The sequence below is a fragment of the Stegostoma tigrinum genome, chromosome 3 (assembly GCF_030684315.1).
Source record: "Stegostoma tigrinum isolate sSteTig4 chromosome 3, sSteTig4.hap1, whole genome shotgun sequence".
Lineage (NCBI taxonomy): Eukaryota > Metazoa > Chordata > Chondrichthyes > Orectolobiformes > Stegostomatidae > Stegostoma > Stegostoma tigrinum.
In genome coordinates this window covers 17,549,843-17,572,781 of record NC_081356.1, presented here as the reverse complement: position 1 = coordinate 17,572,781, position 22,939 = coordinate 17,549,843, and the positions used below count along the sequence as shown (strand labels likewise).

Sequence of the window (22,939 nt, the reverse complement as noted above, 5' to 3'; positions counted from 1 at the left end):
CCCAGCACACTATACACACTAAGGCGCGCGCGCACACGTATACGTACACACACGGACACGCGCGCACGCAAACACGTGCACACATACGCGCATACATACACAACACTTCCTTTCACAAGCACACTGTTTCCCACATGCAAATGTATGGGGTGAATTTGTGTTTGTAGATACATTCTTTTTTGTTCAAAAAGCATGCACTTAGGGATGGTCAGTGTGGTGTTTTATAAATTCCTACTTTAGAAGCAAACCAGACTGACTCCAATCAAACACAAACAAATTCTAAACAGGTCTCACATCTAATATGCATTGTCTGACCTAAAATGTCACTTCTTCTTTACACTGATAAAATCTTTCGATCTCTAGAGACAGTGACTTGAAAGGAATTCAGGGATTTACATATACATTTTAATCATTAAAACATCAAACTGATTTAAAGATTAACAGCAACTCAGATTTCTTTAATATATCGTGATCAGTGGTGTGACCCTTTGACTTTACTTTTAAATTTACTTCTGATTTCCACCTCTGTCACTAATACCTGAAGAAGGAGAGAGGAAAGCTTGTGTTTTCAAATAACCCGTTGGACTATAGCCTGGTGTTGTGATTTCTGACCTTGTCCACTCCAGTTCAAACACTGCACCTCCACGTCACTCTATGATGAAAACGTAAACAAAAACTAGGCACTTTAAACTAGGCACTTAGACTATGCCATTACCATGGAGAATGCACTAATTAATGTCTCTATTATTCAGCACTGTCCACTCATACTGTGTAAATTTTATTTTAACTTTATTTCTTGCAAATTGTCCTGATGATTACAGGACTAAAGCTTCTGTAAATTTATTTTCTTTCAGTGATACTCAAGTTCTGTATTTTGAGATAGGAAATGGGATTAACTAGTCATCTCGTTGTTTGAGAGTTTTGCTGTGTTGATTTGCTTATATCGCAATTGCTAATTACATTGTAAGTAACTGCACTTCAAAGTAATTATTAGTTGTGAAGGTGTTTTGCAATGTTTGAAAGTCAGAAGCATGTTTTTTTCCTTCCTTGCCCCCCCCCCCCCCCCCCCCCCCCAAACCCGGTGGCGTTGTCCTGTCACTGTCCCACAGTCATGTCGAGCTCGTCAGGTGTTTTTTTTAAACATAATGAGTGCTAGTAAAACACAAATTGTGGCTTTGGTGTTTACTCTTGAGAGGAAATGTTGGTTATAGCGTTGGTAATCTGAATGACCTCAATGATCTTTTAACTTCAGATTTTATCTGGATAAGCCTGTTGGATTTGGGTGCAGTCATTAATCACTGCATTAGACCAACACAATGCCATTGACGTCAGTAGTCAATTTATTGAGATTTTTATTTTGAAATCTTTATATTGATTATCTGAATTATGCCTTCTTGAAGCAGTTCGAATTGTTCACTATCGTATCGAGGTTTTAGAGGAGCATCAGCTCTTGAGATGTTTTCCAGCACACGTGTTATTAAGGATGACAACTGTTATTTTCCCCTTGTTTATCTACATTTCATGACCTCAGGATTTTCAAACCACCTTAAAACTATTATGTATTTTTGTCAAAAGATGGCATATTGAAGATGCAGAAGCATGGACAGACGAGTAATGTGGTAGAGATCAGGTTCTTTGTTTCTTAATTTTTAGCTCAGCTGCCCTGAGAGAACTCCTTGGAAACAATGCTGAGGTTTCTTTAGACAGAGCAGACAAGGCTATGGTTAATCCCTCATTCCAAAGATGGAATCAGCTTTGGTACAGGCCATCCTGATTACTGCACATGAATATTAGGTTTTGTGCCACTGCTAATCCTGTAGTCTTTGGATTTGGGCAAGAGTGTGCCTACCAAGCCAAAGTTGGCACCTTATTTGGGCTATTTCTAACTTCTGATGATACTATAATTCTATATATCTCTGTCTTTCTAATCTGAAGAATCTGTTTGCATTTGAAATTCTTTGCCAGCTGCACCACTGTTGCGGTGTCTTGAACATTAAAACTATTTCAGTGCAGTGAGGATGAATGAAACCCAGTGCAGATATTTTAGCTTAGTGATGAGTAACAAAGCACCCATCAATGATGTGATAAGCGGTGAGTACTGCTCTTTTTGGCAAAAATGAACTGTTAGACTTATGAGCCTCAGGGGCCATGCTTAAGGTTTTGAAGTTTTCAGGAGGTTTTGAAAATGGCCTAATTTAAATATGCCTTTTTTTCTCTCAATCCAATCTTGCTTTTGCTTTCGTTTTGTTCCTATTTGGACATTAAATTTACGCACTTCCCCTCCTACTTGTCTATTTAGGCATCTGCAGATGAAATTGTGGGGATAGCTGTTCCTATCGAAGATTTTTTTTCTATAGGTGCTTTTCCTCTTTCCGACATAATTCTGGAGTGTTGTAGCGCGTAATGGCCCGTTTAAATAGTGTTCTAACATAGCCTTGTTTGGACGTTGGGGTCGTTGCTATGGAAGTTGAGGATTTGGACAGTGTGGGTTGCCATTCTGTACACTGAGATTTGGAACTCCCCGTTGGTCATACGTTCAACTCTGACATCCAGAAGCGGAAGCTGGTGTTGTTTTCTACTTATTCACTGGATTAAATTCACAAGAGAAGAACTAAATAGACAACAACAAGAGGACACCACGTTACGCCCTAACACACTGGCCACACTGCAGATAAAGAGCATAACTTGCAATTAAATTAGACTGGCAACTGAGGACAAGTGGGTCAGTAATTGTGCTTTGATTTCTTTGGTCTTTCCTCTGGTCTTTCCTCTACACAGACTTATGAGCATGTGCCTGACACTTGTTTGATGCTTTCAGTTGACAGGACTGCTGAACTTGTAAACTCAGTATGTGGAGAATGTAAATCTGTCTGCCCTGATAAAGCCATGTATGGGTATTCCCATAGAATTAACTTTTAAAGGTTCTTTGCATGTTTGAAATAGACATTTTGATGATCACTCTGTTTCTCCAGGTACGACACTATATTACCAACCAGGGCTTCTGCATGGAGGAAGGATTGAACATGACTGTCACCCACAACGCTCCATTGGCTATTACCTGGAAGCTTTGCTCTATCTGGCTCCTTTTATGAAGAGACCATTAAAAGCCACCCTGAGAGGCATCACCAATGATCAAATGGATCCTTCTGTAAGTTGCAATTTAACTTCTAATAGAGATATTTGAGGTGCTAATGTTTATTATTTGATCAATTGGTAACATAATCTGGATACCAAGGCTATTTTAAAAACATGGCTAATGTTAATTATGTATTTCTTTCAGCTATTTTCACTGGCAAAGCTGGTATTTGTTGTCCTTCATCCCTCGTGGCCTGAGATACAATGATTGGTAGTCTTGTGTAATGGTTGGATACAATTGAATGATTTGTCAGATCAGTTTAGAGGACAGTTGTGTGCCAATCCATTTCAATGGGATTGGATTTTCATTAAACCAACCTGAGTAATGTTTCCTTTCTTCAATCCAGTTGGATTTGTAAGACCATCTCTCAACCTTAAGGTCACGTTTAATGACACTAAAGTTTTATTTTCGGGCTTTTTAAAACTAGATTTAGTCTTGTACTGCAGTGTTCTGACTAGAACTCTTAGTTGAAGCAGTCTTTCAATTATTTGTTCGCTGAGCTAATCAATAGACTTGATAACCTGCTTTTAATTTAAAGTCCCGGTCCTTTTTGATATAGCCTGGGCCCGTTGTAGGCCATTTAATCGTTATTACAATCTTTAGGATAGAAACTGTATTGCTCACAGTCAGCCAGCTTTGGGGCTGATGCTGAAACATTCTGTCATTAGTAGAATAAAAACCAGAAGAACAGCAAATGCTATAAATCAGCAACAAAAACAGAAGTGACTGGAAAAGCTCAGATGATCAGGTCTGGCAGCATCTGTGAAGCGAAAGCAGTTAAAGTTTTGGGACTGGTGACCTTTCCTCAACGGATGGTAGCTAGGAAAATGTCAGTTTGTCTGCGGAAGGTAGGGCCTGGGGGTGTGGTGAAAGGAGTAAAGGATACTCGAGAATAGAGCCTAAAGAGAGAGAAGAGCAGTTGGACAGAAGTAGATAATGATCTGGCTAGGAGGGTGAATAGCTGTTAATGGATATTGTTAGTTGCTAACATTAGATAGTGTGTAATGACAGACTGTGAGATAACAAGGCCTGGTGTATGAAATAGGGGGTTAGGACATGGGACAGAACTAGCCCTAAGATGTCCAGAAGACTGCAGGGTCCCATTGCAGAAAATGAGCTGTTGTTCTTCCACCTTGCACTGAGCTTCATTGGAACACTGCAACAAACCAGAGACGGCAGTGTTGACTAGGGAACAGTGTGCTGTGTTAAAGTAGCTGACAACTGCAAGCTGGTCTTTTTTGTGAGCAGAGTATAGATGTTCTGCAAAACGGTCATCCAGTTTACGCTTCGTTTCCCCATTGTAGAGGAGACCACATTGTGAGCAGAGAATGCAGTAGACTAGATTGTGTGAAGTGCAGCAAAAGCACTGTTTCACCTGGAAGGTGTGTTTGGGCCATTGGATACTGAGGGACGAGGTAAATGGGCAAATGTTACACAAATAGCAGTTATAGCAGAAGGTGCTGTCGGGAGTTTGGAGGGGAGGGGTGTGGTGTATGTCGGTGGTAAAGGAAGAGTGGACCAGAGTCACAGAAGAAATAGTCCCTGCAGTAAGCAACCAAAGGAAAAGAGGGGAATATATGTCTGATAGCGTCACGCTGGAAGTGGTGGAAATGACAGCTGATGATTTCTGGATGTTGATGCTGCTGGGATGGTAGGTAGAACAAGGGAGTGAGGGTACAAGTGCGGGAGATGGGTCAGACCCAGTTGAAAGCCCTGTTGACAACAGTGTTGGGGAAGAAGGTGGATATTTCAGAAGCTCCCTTGTAGAAGTTGGCCTCATCAGAACATATGTGACAGAGATGGAGGAACTGGAAGAACTGAATGGAGTCTTTGCAGAACACAGGGTGTGAGGATGTATAGTCCAGGTAGCTGTGGGAGTCGGTGGGTTTAGTGGATATTAGTGGTCAGTGTGTTCCCAGAAATGGAAATGGATGTTGAGGAGGGGAGGAGTCAGAGACCAGGTAAAAGTGAGGGCAGAGTGGGATTTGGAAGCAAAGTCGACCAACTTTTACAATTATGGATGAGAGGGAACCAGCTCCAGTGATATTTTTAATATATCGGAAAATGAGTTATGGGTGGGGTCTGGAATAGGATTGGAACAAAGAATGTCCCATGTACACCATGAAGAGACAGGCATAACTGGGGCTCATGCTGGTACCCATGACCACTCCTCTGAACTGAATAAAATGAGAGAAGTTGTTAAGTGAGGAAGAACTCGGCCCAACGGAGGAGGGATTTGGTGTCTGGGAACGATTCAGGTATTTGCCGTCGAAAGAAGTGAAGAGCCCTGATACTATCTTAGTGGGGGAATGGACATGTAAAGCGATTGCACATCCATGGTATAGAGGAGATGGCTGGAGCCTGCAAACTGGAAATTCCAAAACTGCTGTAAAGAGTCAGAGGAATTGTGGATCTATGTGGGCAGGGACTGGACCACAGGAGAAAAGAACAAATCAAGGTCGGAGCATTTGTGTTGTGTGGGGCAGGAGCAGGCTGAAACAAAGGGTTCACTGGTAGTCCCGTTGGTGGATTTTCGGAAGGAGGTAGAAACGAGCTGTGGGTCTGGGGTCTATTAGCTTGGCAGTGGGGGGAGGTCACCAGATAAAGTGAGGTCAGTGACTGTAGTTGAGACAATGGCCTGATGTTCTATGATGTGGTCGTGGTGCAGGGGAAGATAGGTGTCCGTGAGCTGGCACTCAGCCTCTGGCCAACATCTCTGTCTCAGGCCTTCTGCAGTGTTCCAGTGAAGCTTCGTGCAAGCTGGAAGAATGACACCTAATTTTCCACTTGGAGTCCAGAGGGCTGCAGGGACTCCATCAAGTTTGATAATTTTAGGGCCTGAACTCTCCCATGCCTAACCCTTACCTCCACACACCAGAACTTGTTATCACAGTCTGCCTTACCTATTGTTAGCCACTGTCTCCATTTAGCAGCTAATCGCTCTCCTAGCCAGACTGTTAACGCCTTCTTTGTCTGTTCAACTGCTCTTTGCTCTTTGGGTTCTATCCTCACCCATTATTTACTTCATACCCCCCCCTCCCCACATCTTATCTGCTGCATATTAATTGACAATTTCCTAGCAACCATCACTTCTGAGGAAGGGTCACCGGACTCGAACCCGATTTCTGTTCACGGGACCTGCCAGACCTGCAGAGCCTTTCCAGCGCCCGCGCGCATGAGTGTGTGTGTGTGTGTGTGTGTGTGTGTGTGTGTGTGTGTGTGTGTCGGACTTGGGTGAAATGTCATGCAATAATTTGATCTTGATCAGTGATCAAGAGATTTTAACTGTCCATTTTGGTTTTAAATATTATTTCATCGGTCAGAAAGTTTAGCAAAGGTACTTCATGCAATGGTGCAATTGTGCATTCACTGATCTTACAAAATCATGTTTTCCTTGTCATTTTTATTGGAGAAGCTGAAAGGGAGAAACATGTGAATATATTTGATCAGGTTGGGCTTATTGTCTAGCAAACACATTTTATCTGGTCACCCTGCTATGGATTCTGGCTTTAATATCACCTTCCATACTTTTATCTCTTGGTTAAGGTTGATACTCTTAAGATGACAGCCCTCCCTTTAATGAAACGGTTTGGTATAGATGGTGAAGGACTTGAGCTAAAGGTAAGAAAATCATTGCTAGTTTTTAAGACCTATTTTCCCTTTTTCTGATGTGGGAGAGTTCAGTGCAATTCCGTTTACAGTCTGGAGTAGCACATTAAGCCCAAATTAAATTTAACTGGAGAAGTTAATTTTGAATAAACATTATCTTGAATGTTATTTTTGAGGCATATTCACCTGGAGCAATATGAAGTGTCCTTTTGTCTTGGTGAAGTTTAATGTAATGTTGTAAAAGCTTTGCAGAGAATCAAGTAGGATGTTCTTTCTGTATGATTTTTTAAAAGAAATTTTTTTTAAAAAAAGCTCAGACGGTGTATCTGATTTGCTACATAATGGTTAAGAATGTTTCTAAATCTTGTGTTTGAAGGCTATAACAGATATAGACGAAAACATTCCCTTTTTTTCTTTGCAAGTTGAATTTAGACCTTGAACAAACTGATGGAATTTAAACCTTTACCTCTTCTGTCTGGAAATAAAGTATATTTGATTGTGAACGATGTGTTTAGTATTATTTGGTGTATACTACCTGATTTCACAAACTGTAAGTTTGATCTTGTTCACAACTCCTCTGTCACTCTTATTCTAACTCTTACTGTTTTCCGTTCATCCATCAGACCCAGTACTTGCTGATTTTACTGGCTTCCACGTCCACCAGCACTTGGGTTTTAACATTTTGCTTATTTGGATCATTCTGTGGTCCTGCTTCCTCTTACTTCTGCAACTACATCCAGTTTATAAGTATCTGAGGACTCTATTCTTGCAATTGTAGCCTCTTGTGCATTCCCCAGCTCTATCACTGCACTTTCTGCTATCTAGTCCCTAAACTTTGTAGTTATACCCTAAACCTCAGTTTTTCCACACTTCTCTATTTTAAGACTGTCCTCAGTCTATCTTTATTTTTGCATCAAGTGTTTGTTATTTTGATCAAATAAAGATTGACATATACTTATGAAGTGCCATGCATTTTTACCTTGAAATCATGCAATGTTAAAGTTTTATACTAATGCAAGGTTGTTGCCTTAGAGCCGCAGATTGTATTTGGGTAAAATTTTCATCTAACCCAATTATTCCAGCAGTTTTCACAAGATGATTTCTGGCTTGGTGCTGAAATGAAGTGAGGGTGGCAGAGTGGCTCAGTGGTTAGCACTGCACTCTCTCAGTGCCAGGGACCCGGGTTTGATTCCAGCCTCTGGTAACTGTCTGTGCGGAGTTTGCACATTCTCCCCGTGTCTGCGTGGGTTTCCTCCGGGCGCTCCGGTTTCCTCCCACAGTCCAAAGATGTGCGGGTTAGGTGGATCGGCCATGCTAAATTGTCTGTACTGTTCAGGGGTGTGTGGGTTGTACGGGATGGGCCTGGGTGGGATGCTCCAAGGGGCAGTGTGGACTTGTTGGGCCGAAGGGCCTGTTTCCACACTGTAGGGAATCTAATCAAACTTAACTGTCCACCTGTCTGTTTCATGTCTGATGCAAGCTCTTGCTTTATTAAGATTCCTGTAGAAATGAAAAATTTTAAAATGAAAGAAAATTTCCCAGTGTTTGATGCAAAAGAATTGAGTGACAAGATGTAAAATTTTAAGGCTGTAACAGTGTAAATAAACTGACATCAGCATTAGCTAAATGTAAGTAACTAAAACGCTGAAGTACAAACAAAGAAAACCGCAGTAAAACTGAACATTTTGTACTGGCCAGACACAATATGGCCATATACATTAGCAAATAGTTGGTCTTCCATTTATGTCCCAGATAAAGGTAGCACTGGGAGTGGGCAGCTGTCCAAGCGTCAGTGCTGAAGGAGTGCCACACTGTCCAAGGGTCAGTGTCAAGGGAGCGGGTACTGTTGAAGAGTCTGTACAAATAAATACCTAGGTGTTCTGGTTGGACTATTAATCCAGAGAACCAGGTAATAGTCTGGGGACCTGGCTTCAAATCCTGCCATGGCAAATGGTGGAATTTCAATTCAGTAATAATCTGGAAGTAAGTGTCTAATGACCATAAAACCGTTGGCCCACTAATGTCTTTTTAGGGAAGGCAATCTGCCATCCTTATTTCTGTCCTACATGTGACTCCAGACCCATAGCAATGTGGTCGACACTTAACTGCCCTCTGGGTAATTAGGGATGGGCAATGAATGCTGGCCTAGCTAGTGACACTCATATACCATGACTGTATTTAAAAGCAATCTGCTCACTGTCCTGCTGGGTTAATCTTCCAGTAACCTTTTAAATAAAGCCCCCTTTGCTCATTGTTCTAAGCATATTTGAATAGACTTCCAGTAGCAAGAACTTGGATTGTTTGCGCAGGGCTTCCATTATCATCACCACTCCATTTTGTTACTAACCCAGCAGATGTACTTTTGTTCTGCAACACTTTAGCAGTGCATGCTTTTGGTATGCATGATAATGAGTGTCCTCACATAGCAATGCCAGCTGCTTCTCCCTTTGTGCCCATGTGTTAAAACTTGCACCTGATTTTCAAAAGACATTTGGTCTTCTCTGTTCAAATAGCACCCAGATCACAAGGGCCTGATGGTGGATTCAAGATAACAGTGTGGAGCTGGCTGAACACAGCAGGCCAAGCAGCATCTAGGGAGCACAAATGCTGATGTTTCTGGCGTAGACCCTCCATCAGAAAAGGGGGATGGGGAGAGGATTCTGAAATAAATACGGAGAGAGGGGGAGGCAGACCGAAGATGGGTGGTGGAGAGGGGTGGGGGGGGGGGGGGGGGGGGGGACGCGAGGTAGGGAGGGGATAGGTCAGTCGAGGGAGGACGGACAGGTCAAGGAGGCGGGATGAGGTTAGTAGGTAGGAAATGGAGGTGTGGCTTGAGGTGGGAGGAGGGGATAGGTGAGAGGAAGAACAGGTTTGGAATCCCCCTAGTCTTCACATACCCCACCAACCCCCGGATACAACGCATCATCCTCTGACACTTCCGCCATCTACAATCCGACCCCACCCTTGTCTGCCTTCCGAAGGGACCACTCCCTCCGCGACTCTCTCGTCCGCTCCACACTCCCCTCCAACCCCACCACAGTACTTTCCCCTGCAACTGCAGGAAGTGTTACATCTGCCCCCACGTCATCTCCCTCACCCCCCATCCCAGGCCCCAAGATGACTTTCCACATCAAGCAGATGTTCACCTGCACATCCGCCAATGTGGTAAACGGCATCCCTAATACACGGTGTGGCTTCATCTCCATTGGGGAAACCAAGCGGAGGCTTGGGGACCGTTTTGCAGAACACCTACGCTTGGTTCGCAATAAACAACTGCACCTCGCAGTCGCGAACCATTTCAACTCCCCCTCCCTTTCCTTAGACGACATGTCCATACTGAGCCTCCTGCAGTGCCATAATGATGCCACCCGTAGGTTGCAGGAACAGCAACTCATATTCCGCCTGGGAACCCTGCAGCCCAATGGTATCAATGTGGATTTTACCAGCTTCAAAATCTCCCCTCTCCCCACTGCATCCCAAAACCAGCCCAGCTCATCCCTGCCTGCCTAACCTGTTCTTCCTCTCACCTATCCCCTCCTCCCACCTCAAGCCACGCCTCCATTTCCTACCTAATAATCTCATCTCACCTCCTTGACCTGTCCGTCCTCCCCAGACTGTCTTATCCTTCCCCCCCCCCAATACTCTCCTCTCCACCTATCTTCTCCTCTATCCATCTTCGGTCCGCCTCCCCCTCTCTCCCTATTTATTTCAGAATCCTCTCCCCATCCCCCTTTTCAGATGAAGAGTCTAGGCCCAAAATGTCAGCTTTTGTGCTCCGAAGATGCTGCTTGGCCTGCTCTGTTCGTCCAGCCCTACACTTTGTTATCTCAGATTCTCCAGCATCTGCAGTTCCCATTATCCCTGATGGTGGATTGTCTTAGAAAGGTTAGTACACATAACAGCTAACAATTTTTCAACACTTTGAATGCAGACGCAAAACTATCTGGCCAGTCTTTAAAAAGCCGAATATTTCACTGTGGATGGTCTGTTCTAGTCATTATTTTACACTTTGATGAATCAGTGTCATGCTGTTTTTCTGAGAACAGTGAATTATGTTTTGATATTGCATTGCAGCCAGAAATCTTTATTGATATGAGTAGCTGTAATATTTAAAGCTGAATAAATCCAGTGGTATTCTTAAATGCAAAAATTAAGATATACTATTGGATGATACTTGATGCATTATCTTTGATTGAAAAATCTAAGAACACATGATTGCATTAAAAATTAGTTGACAAAAGTTATTTTAAGGAAGGTACAATGCATGTTTGCATGAAGACCTGTTGAGTGACTTGTAAGTAAAGATTATACTTGTTATAACTTTTCTGTTTACATTCCAAGATAATCCTTTTAAGGTAGAAGTGGCCCTAAGTCAGTGGAGTGTTTCTAAACTACTTCTCTCCACTTCCAAAATAGGTTATATGATTACATATGTACAGATAGTTAATTAACTGCAAATTAAATCTTTGTCTCCTTTGAACATGACAACAGTCTTACCTAATTTGTCAAGAGACCCAGATCGTGGAAAATCGGCTGCATAAACACAGTGTTGCTATGGTTATTTGTGATTGAATGCACATTTTGTGGTTGTTTTGAAAGGTAGTCCGGAGAGGCATGGCTCCTGGAGGAGGCGGTGAGGTTATGTTCTCGTGCCCAGTGCGGAGGTTTTTAAAGCCTATCCAGTTAACTGACCCTGGCAAAATTAAGCGGATCAGAGGTATAGCGTATCCTTCTCCAATCTGTATGCTGTCTAGTTCTGTATATGCCGTTTATACTGTTTCTTAAAACTTTGGTTTTTGTTTTGCTGTCTGGCAATTATGCATTTTAGAAATATGTGGGGCTGGAGTCTCCAATCTCGTGTAGATTGCCACTTGTCCTTTTTTTTAAAATGAAAGGAGGAGATTTCTGAGAGGAGATTCTGCCCAGGGCTCCCTCACATGTGAAAGCGCACTTCTGCCTTACAGTTCTTTCATAGCACAGAACTGGCAGAGGAAGCGAAACCACAGTGGGTTTTTGGAATTCTTCCTCAAAGGGCAAATGAAGGAGAGCCTAAATTTTAAGGCAAGGGTAATAGATTTCTGGTATGCAAAGGGTGAATGGCTATTGGAGATGCCAGGAATGTGGAATAATCAGATCAGCCGTGACCTCATTTCTGACAGACCAGCCTGAGGGACTGAGTAGCTTACAAATTCAGATGTTTGTATCTTTACTTGAGTGTGTCATTCAGGATGCATGAAGTTGTTTTAAACCATATGAATTATGGCAATTTAATGTACAAGTGTACTTGACATTTGGACGAGTAGAGCAACTATTCTGGATTGTAAGAAGAGATAAAGAACTTAACTTTTTTTGTTTTGATCCTAGCTGGTATTAATACTGGAGAAGTCAGATTCCAGAGCCTACCTGGTTAGGTCCAAACTTTTTAAGCTGTACAGGTCAAATATTGAGCGTGCTTACAAGAGGCTACCAGTGTACTTCTAATACAAAAATGAAAAACCTTATTAAACGACAAGAAGACTAGACTACAGTACACTTCTCAAAAAGAAAGATTTGGAAGTTTTCATTACAGTCATAAAAAAGATTGAGTCACATTAACCCTATAACCTCAGTGAAGAGTCACCATGATCTCTCCACGGAGACCATATGCTCAGACTCCAGCTGGGGAAGCTGCAACTAACTTGCATTTGTTAAAGTTTCTGTTCTTCCCAGATGTTTATTCCCTTCATCTGGTATGACTCCCTGAGACACCTGAAAACAAACTGCAAACTTCAGGGAAAACCTTAATGAGTTCCTTGAAGTCAGCTGCCCAGCCTCCATTCTGCCACACCCACATGTTGTCTTGACTTTCTGCATTGGTCTGTTTTCGGTGTCACTGGCCCCCTATCACAAGACAATAGAGTTGGTTTTCCTCTACAGTTTTTAATGGACTGGACTGAACTGTTGAACCTCCTTGACTGTCAAGGCAAGCGTGTAAAACCCCATTAAAATGTATGGCGATAAACTAACTCCCAGACTTGCCAAAACCAGATCCCCAAGCTCCTTAATAAAATTGTAAAGGTGACTGACCATGTCTTCCACTAATAACACAGCATACAAAATATAATTCAAACTTAAAGTTATACAGAGATAACAAGTTGTAGAGCTGGATGAACACAGCAGGCCAAGCAGCATCAGAGGAGCAGGAAGGCTGACGTTTCAGGCCTAGATCTTTCTTCAGAAAATGAAGAAGGGTTTAGGCCCGAAACATCAGCCTTCTTGCTCCTCTGATGCTGCTTGGCCAGCTGTGTTCATCCAGCTCTACACCTTGTTATCTCAGAGTCTCCAGCATCTGCAGTTCCTACTATCTCTCAAAGTTATTCACTAGTCTTAAGATCAGTGCCTTTCCAAACTCCCTAAAGCTGTTCACAACTAATGAGTGTAGTTTATAGACTGCTGTTTGTGACTTAGACTTGAATGTGGGAAGGTTGATCAAGTTAGTGGATGATACAAAAATTGGTGGGGTGGTAAATGGTGAGGAGGATGACCATAGGTTACAGGAAGGTACGGATGAATTGATCAGTGGCAGATGGAATTCAATCTGGCGAAGTATGAAGAGATGCACTTGGGCAGGACAAACCAGGCAAAGGAGTACATGAATGATAGGACCCTGGGAAGCACTGTGAATCAGAGTATGCATGTTCACTGGTCCCTTTATCTACCTGTCCTGATACTTTAGGTTGTTAAGAAAACATGTGAGATATTTCTCTTTATTAGCCAAAACATTGATTTTAAAAGTAGGGAAGTTGATGCTAACTGTGAGAAATGTTGGTTAGGCTGTAGTTAGAGTATTGTGTGCAGTAGTACAATCCACATTATAGGACGGATGTGATTGCAATGGAGACAGTGCAGAGATTGACAAGGGTATTGCCTGGGCTAGAGGCTTTTAGTTATGAAGAGTTATGAAGATATGATAGCCTGTGGTTGAGATGTATAACATGATTGAGATATGAGGGGCATAGAGATAGGGTAGACAAGTCGGAACTTTTCCTCTTGGTGAAGAGAATCAATGACCAGGTGATGCAGATTTAAAATAAGGGGCATGAGGTTTACAGGGGTTGAACAAAGATTTTCTCACCCCGAGCGAAGTGGGAATCTGAAACTCAATAAGGCTGGTAGAGGCAGAAATGCTTTATAATGTTAAAGAAGCATTTAGATGTGCACTTGCAATGATGTGGCTATGGGCCAAGTGCTGGAAATTGGGAATATAATAGTTAAATGTTTGTGTTTGGCGCAGGCTCAATGGATTGAAGGACCTTTTTCTGTGTGTTAGACCTCAATGATTCTTGCTGTTTATAGGAGCTTGCTCTATGATGTATAATAAATAACCAAATAACTAGTATGGCTAAAAAGTAATTTAAAGTTATTCATATTGGCCGGATGCTGCGGCGACCTTTGCTACTGGCCGTCTGAAAGCATTGTTAGGACTTTGGTTTAATACATGATCTAAAAGTCAACAGCTCCTTCAGCGCATTTAATGGCATTGTACTGCACTGCTGTTGAGTAACAGTCTAGACTGTATGTTCAAATCTACAAACTGTGACTTTAGAAACGAGATATGTCATTGAACAAAAGTTGACTCCTATTGAGTACTGAATGGCAGATGCTCAAGTAATTTGTTCCAAGTAATTCTCTCTTTTTTCTCTGTGGTCTGCTATATAAAATTTGTGGCATCCTCTGCTTACAGTTAAATTGGAGTCACTGCCAAATACTGGTAGAAATTAAAATGTCGTAAGTGTTTTTCACCTCCTTTCCAGTTTCTATTCAGAAGCCCCATTAAGATTAGAAATGCAGAGCTGTGTAATCCCAGGTAAGTAAAGAAGCCTAAGGTTATGTATTACTAGAGTTGGGTTAAATTTTCTGAAAATCTTATGGTACTGCATTTTACAACTGTGTTATTGGGGGTGAGTTATGGTTGTGCAAGCAGAAAGGACAAAGGAGGAGGAAATACCATGAATAAATCAAGTACTGCGCAATATAGCTACACGATTTTGCTTAGTTACACTGTAATAGAACTCTTCATTACAATGGAAACATTTATTTTGCACAACAAACTTCAACGAAAGCAAAATGAATGAAAACTTTGTTTAAAACCAATGAGTTGCTGTTTCCTGTTTATGTATTTGTGGCTGTGTGACTTTCCTTCACTGAAAACTGCAGATACTCTGTCAGGGTGTCTCCACAGATAGCCAACAGGATTGTTGATTCAGCCAGAAGCATTTTGAACAAGTTCCTACCAGATATCTATATCTACACCGATCACATGAAAGGAGCCTATTCAGGAAAGTGAGTCTGACTTGGGCAACTCAAGATCCATTCTTTTTTAATGTTAGAGAGAGATCAATGTTTCAAGAATCTAGCTTGAAATATGTATGGTAGAAAGCAAGCTGAAATGCACCGATGAACCTTCACCAGGATTGCAGTTGAAACTTTAAGTAAACTATTGTCCACGTGCATGTTTTATTTTGCACAATGCTTTTTCAGGTTGCAGCCTGGCATTTGAAATTTAATACAGTGGGTTGCCAGCTTTTCAGTATAATTGTTGTTATTGTTACAGTGCTGAAGGAGGCCATCATCCCTTCATGGTTCTATTATCTATGACTAATCATCTTCTCCTCTTGCACATCATTCTACCCAAATAATCAATCAATGCCCTCTTGAGTATTTTTTTTAAACCTGCCTGTACCACATTTACAAGCAGTGCATTCCATACCCAAACTAGGTAAAGTGAAGTCACTTCGGTTCCAAAGGACCATTGTGCTGCTGGCATCGGAGAGGTGGTGTTTTACCACCATGCTTCACGCAAAATGAGAGGTTGACAAGGTGAGACCGTCATGGTAACTCCAATCAGTACAGGAATTGAACCCTTGTTATTGGCTCTACTTGAAATGTAAACCAGCCATCCAGCCGACTGAGCTAACAAGTCCCTTAGCCACTAGCTGTGTGAAAAAGATTTTTCTTACATCACACTTGCTTCATTTGTGCATCATCTTAATCTGTGCCCTTGTTCTCATTTCTCAGTCTTTGGAAATGTACTCCTGAAATGTCAGGCTGTCGTCTCTGCATTTAATGATGACACTTAGCAGGGAATAAAAAAAACCTTCAACCAACTTGCCTGGTGTTGATTCTGTATGTAAAGGAGTATAACTGAGATGCTTATGTTGGGATTCATTCTGAAACTGGGAAAGGAAATCTCTTATCAACTTCCAGTATTATTGTTCTGCATTGTTGCTAAAGAGATGCATATGTTGTTTGGTATGTGGGGTAATGTTGAGATTTAGTTGGGGGGAGGGGGAACCCAGAAATTTCAAGCAACTGAAAGTAGAATCAGTCCATTATTGTGTCGCTACTTTGTCCTACATACTGCTACAAATTGTTTTGTCCAACCAGTAATAAACATTTTAACTATTTGGGAAGTGCAGGAGTGAGATTATCATCTCTGACTCTGAGAGTTTTTTAAACAACTGCGTTTGTTTTAGGTCGCCAGGATTTGGTCTCTCTTTAGTGGCAGAAACAATAAATGGAACCTTTCTCAGTGCTGAACTTGTTTCAAACCCTCAAGGTCAAGGGTCACCAGTCCTACCAGAAGACCTTGGCAAGAACTGTGCAAAGCTTCTTTTAGAAGAAGTCTACAGAGTGAGTATCTGCTAAACTATTTTGTGATCTTTAACAATAGGAAATTTGGAACTGTTGTAACAGGGAGTGGAGTAGTTGTTGGGATGGGAGGGGTTAGAGGCAGAAAACTGTGGGTTTTTACAGTCCTTGTAGAGACGGATACTTCAAAAATACCTGAATTCCCGGTTACTGGCTTACATAAGATTTTAAGTTACGTGACAAACAAATTGAAGGCAAAATTGGCACAACATCGTCTAATAGTGAATAAATATTTATAAACTACGAAAAGAAGTTTCTGTAATCTACTGTTCAAAAATCTTTAGCGCTGCTAAAAATCCCCCACAGCTTAAGTATCCATTAAAGCATAGTGTCCACAGGATCGCAGTCTTTGTGGCAATCTATTCACAATCACTCACAGCTTCCAGTGGATTGACGTGTCCCAGTTTTTCCAATGCCTGACACCATGTGACTGTTGAAAGGTACTTGGTTAGATTTCAGAAAATTCTGAAACTAACTACTTGAAGTAAGACCCACTGACAGTTTGCCCATAATCCACATGACTGTTTTCGGGTATGAAGCTTTAGCATCTTGCTGTGTGAAGTTTTAAACCGAATTCCCCTGTCCCCATGACAATGAATCCATCCAGGCTTCTTGTGGAGAACTCAAACATGACATGATCTTCTTAGTTCCTTCTTCATATTTTGAATTAGAGACAATCCCAAACAGCTTGTAAAACCATATATTCAACAGGCCTGTTTCAAGTATTTAATTTATGAAGAAAGTAGTACTTTCCAAAAGGCCACAAATTCCCTTGCTTTCCGATCAAATACATTTCAGTTCTTCTGCAAATAAAATTGCATTTAGAAAGAGTACATTACTCTCTGGTTGAAGCTTAATATTTAAGTTTATATAAGTTTATATTTGTTGGCTTAAATTGCTGAATTTTGTTTGCTTTAATGTAAAAACTTTTGTGTGCTTTAATTTTCCATTTCAGCTTGACACAACCATTCCTATCAGGATTGCCACTTACTGCTCATCCTTAGATATCGTGTGAAGGAAACTCAATAGCTTAAGAAAATATGAAATAAGAGCAGAAGTAAACCATTTGGCTCTTTAAGGCTGCTCCATCATTCAATAAGATCATGGCTAATATATTTTGTTTTGAAATACACTTTTCCGTCTCCTCATGATAACTCTTGATTTCCATGCCTAACAACAACATCCAATACTGCGTATGTCGAAGTCTGAAATAAAAACAAAAAGTGCTGGAGGAACTCGGCAGGCCTGGCAGCATCTGTGGAGATAGAAACAGTTAATACTTTGAATCCAAAGACACTTCTTTGAAACCAAAGAGGGCTGGAAAATGATGATCTTTGTGCTGTTGCCAAAGGGGGAGAAGGAGTGAGTGGAGCAGATGGTGTGAGTGCCCAGAGAAAAGACAAAGAGAATACTAATAGTGGTAAAACAACAATTGGAATATAAAACAGCTGTAAATGATAGTTGTGAAAAGAAGAAAATTGGTTTGCACTGCTAAGGATTATTGAAGTCAATGTTGAGTCCTGAAGGCTGTAAAATCCCTGAGTGGAAAATGAAATGCTGCTCCCCCAGCTTGTTGAATATTGCTCTAACGCTGCAGCAGGCATGGGATGGACATGTCAGCATGGGACAGAACATTTGTTGAAATGGTAAGCAGCTGGAAGGTCCTGGTCTCTCTCAAGGACAAAGTGGAGGTGTTCCACAAGGGGGTCACCCACGTGTGTTTGGTCTCACTAGAGTAAAGGGGATTGCATAGTGAGCGACAAATACAACAGACTGGGTTGAAAGAAGTGCTAGTAAACTGCTGCTTTACCTGGAAGATGTGTTTGTGACCTTGAACAGTGAAGAGGGAGAATGTAAAAGGGAAAGTGTTGCACCATCTCTACTGTGGAGGGGAGGATGTGTTTAATGGTATTGTCTTGCTGGAGGTGGAGAAATTGGTGGAAGATGGTCCTTAGAATGTGGCTATTGGTGGTTGGAAAGGAAGGACAACTGGACCTCCTATCCTTGTATTAGAACAAGAGCAAAGATAGATAGGGTTCCCCATCACAAAACCCTGAAGGACTGCACTTGCCACGTTCTAGGAATTGGGCAAAGATTGATTTGTGCATACATGGTGTTCTGCCAGCCAATCTTTTATCCATGCTAATATTTTATCTCCATGTCCTGAGTGTTTATTTTCCACAATGACCTCCAATGTAACACCTTTGAAATGCCTCCTAGAACACCAAGTGCCTTGCTTGTTCACTTATTCAATTGTTTCTGTAGCTTTTAATGTAATTTGTTTATTTTACCATCGATTTCTATCTTAGCACTTATAAATAGAAGAGAGTTTGACTACTTTCCAGAGATTCACCAAACAGCTAGCTCCTTTCTCTGTGGTACAGTAAGAACCTATTTCAGTCAACTTGAATAAATCTAGCTGTGTCTCTGCCTGTCTCTGGATCATTTTGTCGTTTGTTCCCAAGCGGTTGCTGACTGCCGCCTTCGCCACGTAATGCAGATTGTCTGTCATGAGGCCTTCACCTCATCTGCTTCTCTAGCTTCACTTTTAAACAGAATTCAAATTATGCAATTTACATCATGGAGTTTGAACTCACATTTAACAGCCCAGGCCTCTGGATCACTAGTCCAGTAACAAAGCCACTTTACTACTCCCGCTAACTGCACATTTGCCATTTTTATCTTGTGACTTTTACACGTTGCTATACCTAAAGAATGATTCCCTCCTAATTAGATTCAAAGGAAAATTAAGAAACTGGGTACACAGGTAGATAATTGTTGATGCAAGCCTTTATAAGCTGTTTATATCAATTTCAATTCCTGCGGCCACATCTACAGAATTGGGAATTTCTAATCTGTATAAAATGATATGTTTGGCCTTAACTAGATTGGTTGCTGAAGGCAGGATCAAATGACATTTTTTGTGTTTTTTGGGAGTCTCATTTATTTAAATGACTGGAAAACTTGGATTTGATTAAGTTACACCTGAGTTGCTTTGAAGTTTTTTGACCATTTGAGGTGCTTTTCAGACATTCCTACTGCATGCTTAAAGTATTGTAATGCTTTCAAATGCTTCAAAACTAAACATGGAGTTTGTGTTTTAGCTATCTTACCTTCCAATATGTGATACTTTACATTGGTCAGTGTTAATGCCAGCCATTGTTCCCCTCAGCTCTCATTTCTGCACTGCCTGCTCCAGTTCTGCTGATTCTCCTAGTATAATATTTGACCAGCTTCTATTCCAGATTTCTGTTGTAAAATAATGCTGAGTCTGTGTAGTTTGAAATGTTAGGTCATACTTTTTCTTGAGAATAGTGGAGATATATGCATTTAGTTTGTAACTATTTTCAAATATTTGCATATAATATTGCATTATTTGGTAACTAATAAGCTTAGAAGCACTTCAGTATACAATTGGAGAGGAGTGTGTTGAAGTCACAACTGCAAAATCTTGCAAGTGACAGCAGTTTAGTGATACTGACAGTGATCCTCTAAAGCCTTTAAAAGAATTTAACCTCAATCTGGGTGCCATGCTAGAATTATTCCATTTAGTAAGCTAATTGAGGGACAGATATTAGGTAGTATATCAGAATGAGCGCATGTCCCTCATTCTTCTTTGAGTAGTCCCTGTTAACTCTTTATTTCAACTGTGAAGACCTCAATTTCACATCTTAATGAAAAATACATTATCTCTGGCTGTGCAGCACTCCCTTAGTACAGCACTGGGTTTTGTCCCATCACCCACTGAACTGTATAGAACCAGGAGGGAAAACTATTCTTGTCGGCGCCCTAGTAGCCTTTATTTCTAACATGACGTACACTCTCTGGAGATGAGAGTCTAATGCTTTTTGATGGTTTGGTTCTGATTTTCTGCCTGAAAAATAGTTTGACATTTGTAACTTTGTGAAAAACGGTGTGAAGCTAGATGTACACAGCAGGCCACGCAGCATCCGAGGAGCAGGAAAGCTGATGTTTCGGGTCAAGATCTTTCTTCAGAAATTTCAGAAGAAGGGTCTTGACCCGAGACCTCAGCTTTCCTGCTCCTCTGATGCTGCGTGGCCTGCTGTGTACAGCTAGCTTCACACAATTTTATCTCAGATTCTGCAGCATCAGCAGTTCCTACTATCTCTGTAACATTTGTAACTTGGTATCTGATTTTGCTTTTACAGGGTGGCTGTGTAGATTCTATAAACCAGAGCTTGGCTTTATTGTGCATGGCCCTCGGACAGCAGGATGTTTCAAAAATTCAGATTGGTTCACTGTCCCCGTACACGTAAGCGAAAGTCTCCAATGTATACGCATGGTGTGCAAGTGAATTCTTGCAAAAAGACCAGATTTCTGTTTTTTACATTATCACTGAAATTTTGATTTTAAATGCCTCATTCAGTTTTTAAAATGTTGTCACAGCTGGAAATCTGAAGGTCAGGAAATTTGAACTGTCCTTTTTCAGTTATCACGGTACCGGTGCTGTTTCTTCAAGAGGTACAGTACTGTGATAACTGAAGAGTGGCAGTGCCATCACAAGACTGTTGAACTTGAAGTTTTCATCATCTCTTGCTTCTTTGTGAAGTTTGGCCAGATATTGATTTACTGTTTAGGAAGCAGTACCATCTCTCTGCGCCCCCCCAAAAAAAAACTGGGCATGAGTTAAGTTGAGTGAAAGTCAGAGGGAAATGAGTCAGGTTGATTGCCATCCCTGTTGCAGGTTAAAATTGTGCTAATTGATGTTAGTGTCCAATGTGGGAATGTACTTGCTTTGATTTCTGACTATCTTGTCTTTTGTTTTATTATTTTTTTTGCCTTTCCCAACTAATTAATTAGCTTTCTTACTTTTGATTCACTTTTGTTTACCTTCTCTGTTCATCCCTGTTCCCCTCAAACATTCAGTCTCCTCTCTTTCTTTCTAGCAGTAGTGCTTTGCATATTGCGCAGTAATAGCAATCCTGCCATATAACTCCAAGCTATTAAAGTATCGGTCTTGCATGATAGCACTCTTAACTCTGAATTAATTCACTGTGTCAAGTTACATTTTAGAGATTCGAATGTGTAATCCAGACTGATAACTTCAGTGTAACAAAGTGTGAAGCTGGATGAACACAGCAGGCCCAGCAGCATCTCAGGAGCACAAAAGCTGACGTTTCAGGCCTAGACCCTTCATCAGAAAGGGGGATGTGGAGAGGGTTCTGGAATAAATAGGGAGAGAGGGGGAGGTGGACCGAAGGTGGATAGAGGAGAAGATAGATGGAGAGGAGAGTATAGGTGGGGAGGGGATAGGTCAGTCCAGGGAGGGTGGACAGGTCAAGAGGGTGGGATGAGGTTAGTAGGTCGTAAATGGAAGTGTGGCATGAGGTAGGAGGAGGGGATAGGTGAGAGGAAGAACATGTTAGGGAGGTGGGAATGAGCTGGGCTGGTTTTGGGCTGCAGTGGGGGAGGGGAAGATTTTGAACCCTGTGAAGTCCACATTGATACCATTGGGCTGCAGGGTTCCCAAGCGGAATATGAGTTGCTGTTCCTGCAGCCTTCGGGTGGCATCATTGTGGCACTGCAGGAGGCCCATGATGGACATGTGGTCTAAAAATGGGAGGGGGAGTTAAAATGGTTCGGGACTGGGAGGTGCAGTTGTTTATTGCGAATTGAGCATAGGTGTTCTGCAAAGTGGTCCCCAAGCCTCCGTTTGGTTTCCCCAATGTAGAGAAAGCCACACCGGGTACAGTGGATACAGTATACTACATTGGCAGATGTGCAGGTAAACATCTGCTTAATATGGAAAGTCATCTTGGGGCCTGGGATGGGGGCGAGGGAGGAGGTGTGGGGGCGAGTGTAGCACTTCCTGCGGTTGCAGGGGAAGGTGCTGGGTGTGGTGGGGTTGGAGGGGAGTGTGGAGCAGACAAGGGAGTCACGGAGAGAGTGGTCTCTCCGGAAGGCAGACAAGGGTGGGGATGGAAAAACGTCTTTGGTGGTGGGGTCGGATTGTACTTGGCGGAAGTGTCGGAAGATGATGCGTTGTATCCGGAGGTTGGTGGGGTGGTATGTGAGGACGAGGGGGATTCTCTTAGGGCGGTTATTGTGAGGGATGTGTTGCGGGAAATGCGGGAGACACGGTCATGGGGCATTCTCAACCACTGCGGGAGGTAGGGGAGTTGCGCTCCTTGAAGAACGAGGACATCTGGGATGAGTGGGAGTGGAATTCCTCATCTTGGGGGCAGATGGGGCAGAGGCGAAGGAATTGGGAATAGGGGATGGAATTTTTGCAGGGGAGTGGGTGGGAGGAGGTTATTCTAGGTAGCTGTGGGAGTCGGTGGGCTTGAAATGGACATCGGTTTCTAGCTGGTTGCCTGAGATGGAGACAGAGGCGCCCAGGAAGGTGAGGGATGTGTTGGAGATGGCCCAGGTGAACTTGAGGTTGGGGTGGAAGGTGTTGGCGAAATGGATGAACTGTTCGAGCTCCTCTTGGAAGCAAGAGGTGGCGCCGATACAATCATCAATGTAACGGAGGAAGAGGTG

The 22,939-nt window shown here is 42.0% G+C and overlaps 1 protein-coding gene across 6 annotated transcripts in view; it reads left to right on the top strand.

Annotated features, from left to right (window-relative positions):
- The window catches only part of rcl1 (RNA terminal phosphate cyclase-like 1), a 65,645-nt gene that overhangs the window by 34,977 nt on the left and 7,729 nt on the right, over positions 1–22,939 (top strand). For all 6 annotated transcript variants that reach the window (XM_048527254.2, XM_048527253.2, XM_048527252.2 and 3 more), the window contains 6 exons: positions 2,973–3,148; positions 6,683–6,757; positions 11,345–11,469; positions 14,942–15,067; positions 16,261–16,417; positions 20,605–20,708. In XM_048527254.2, the coding sequence (XP_048383211.1) occupies positions 2,973–3,148; positions 6,683–6,757; positions 11,345–11,469; positions 14,942–15,067; positions 16,261–16,417; positions 20,605–20,708 (763 nt within the window). The remainder of the gene's footprint in view (positions 1–2,972; positions 3,149–6,682; positions 6,758–11,344; positions 11,470–14,941; positions 15,068–16,260; positions 16,418–20,604; positions 20,709–22,939) is intronic.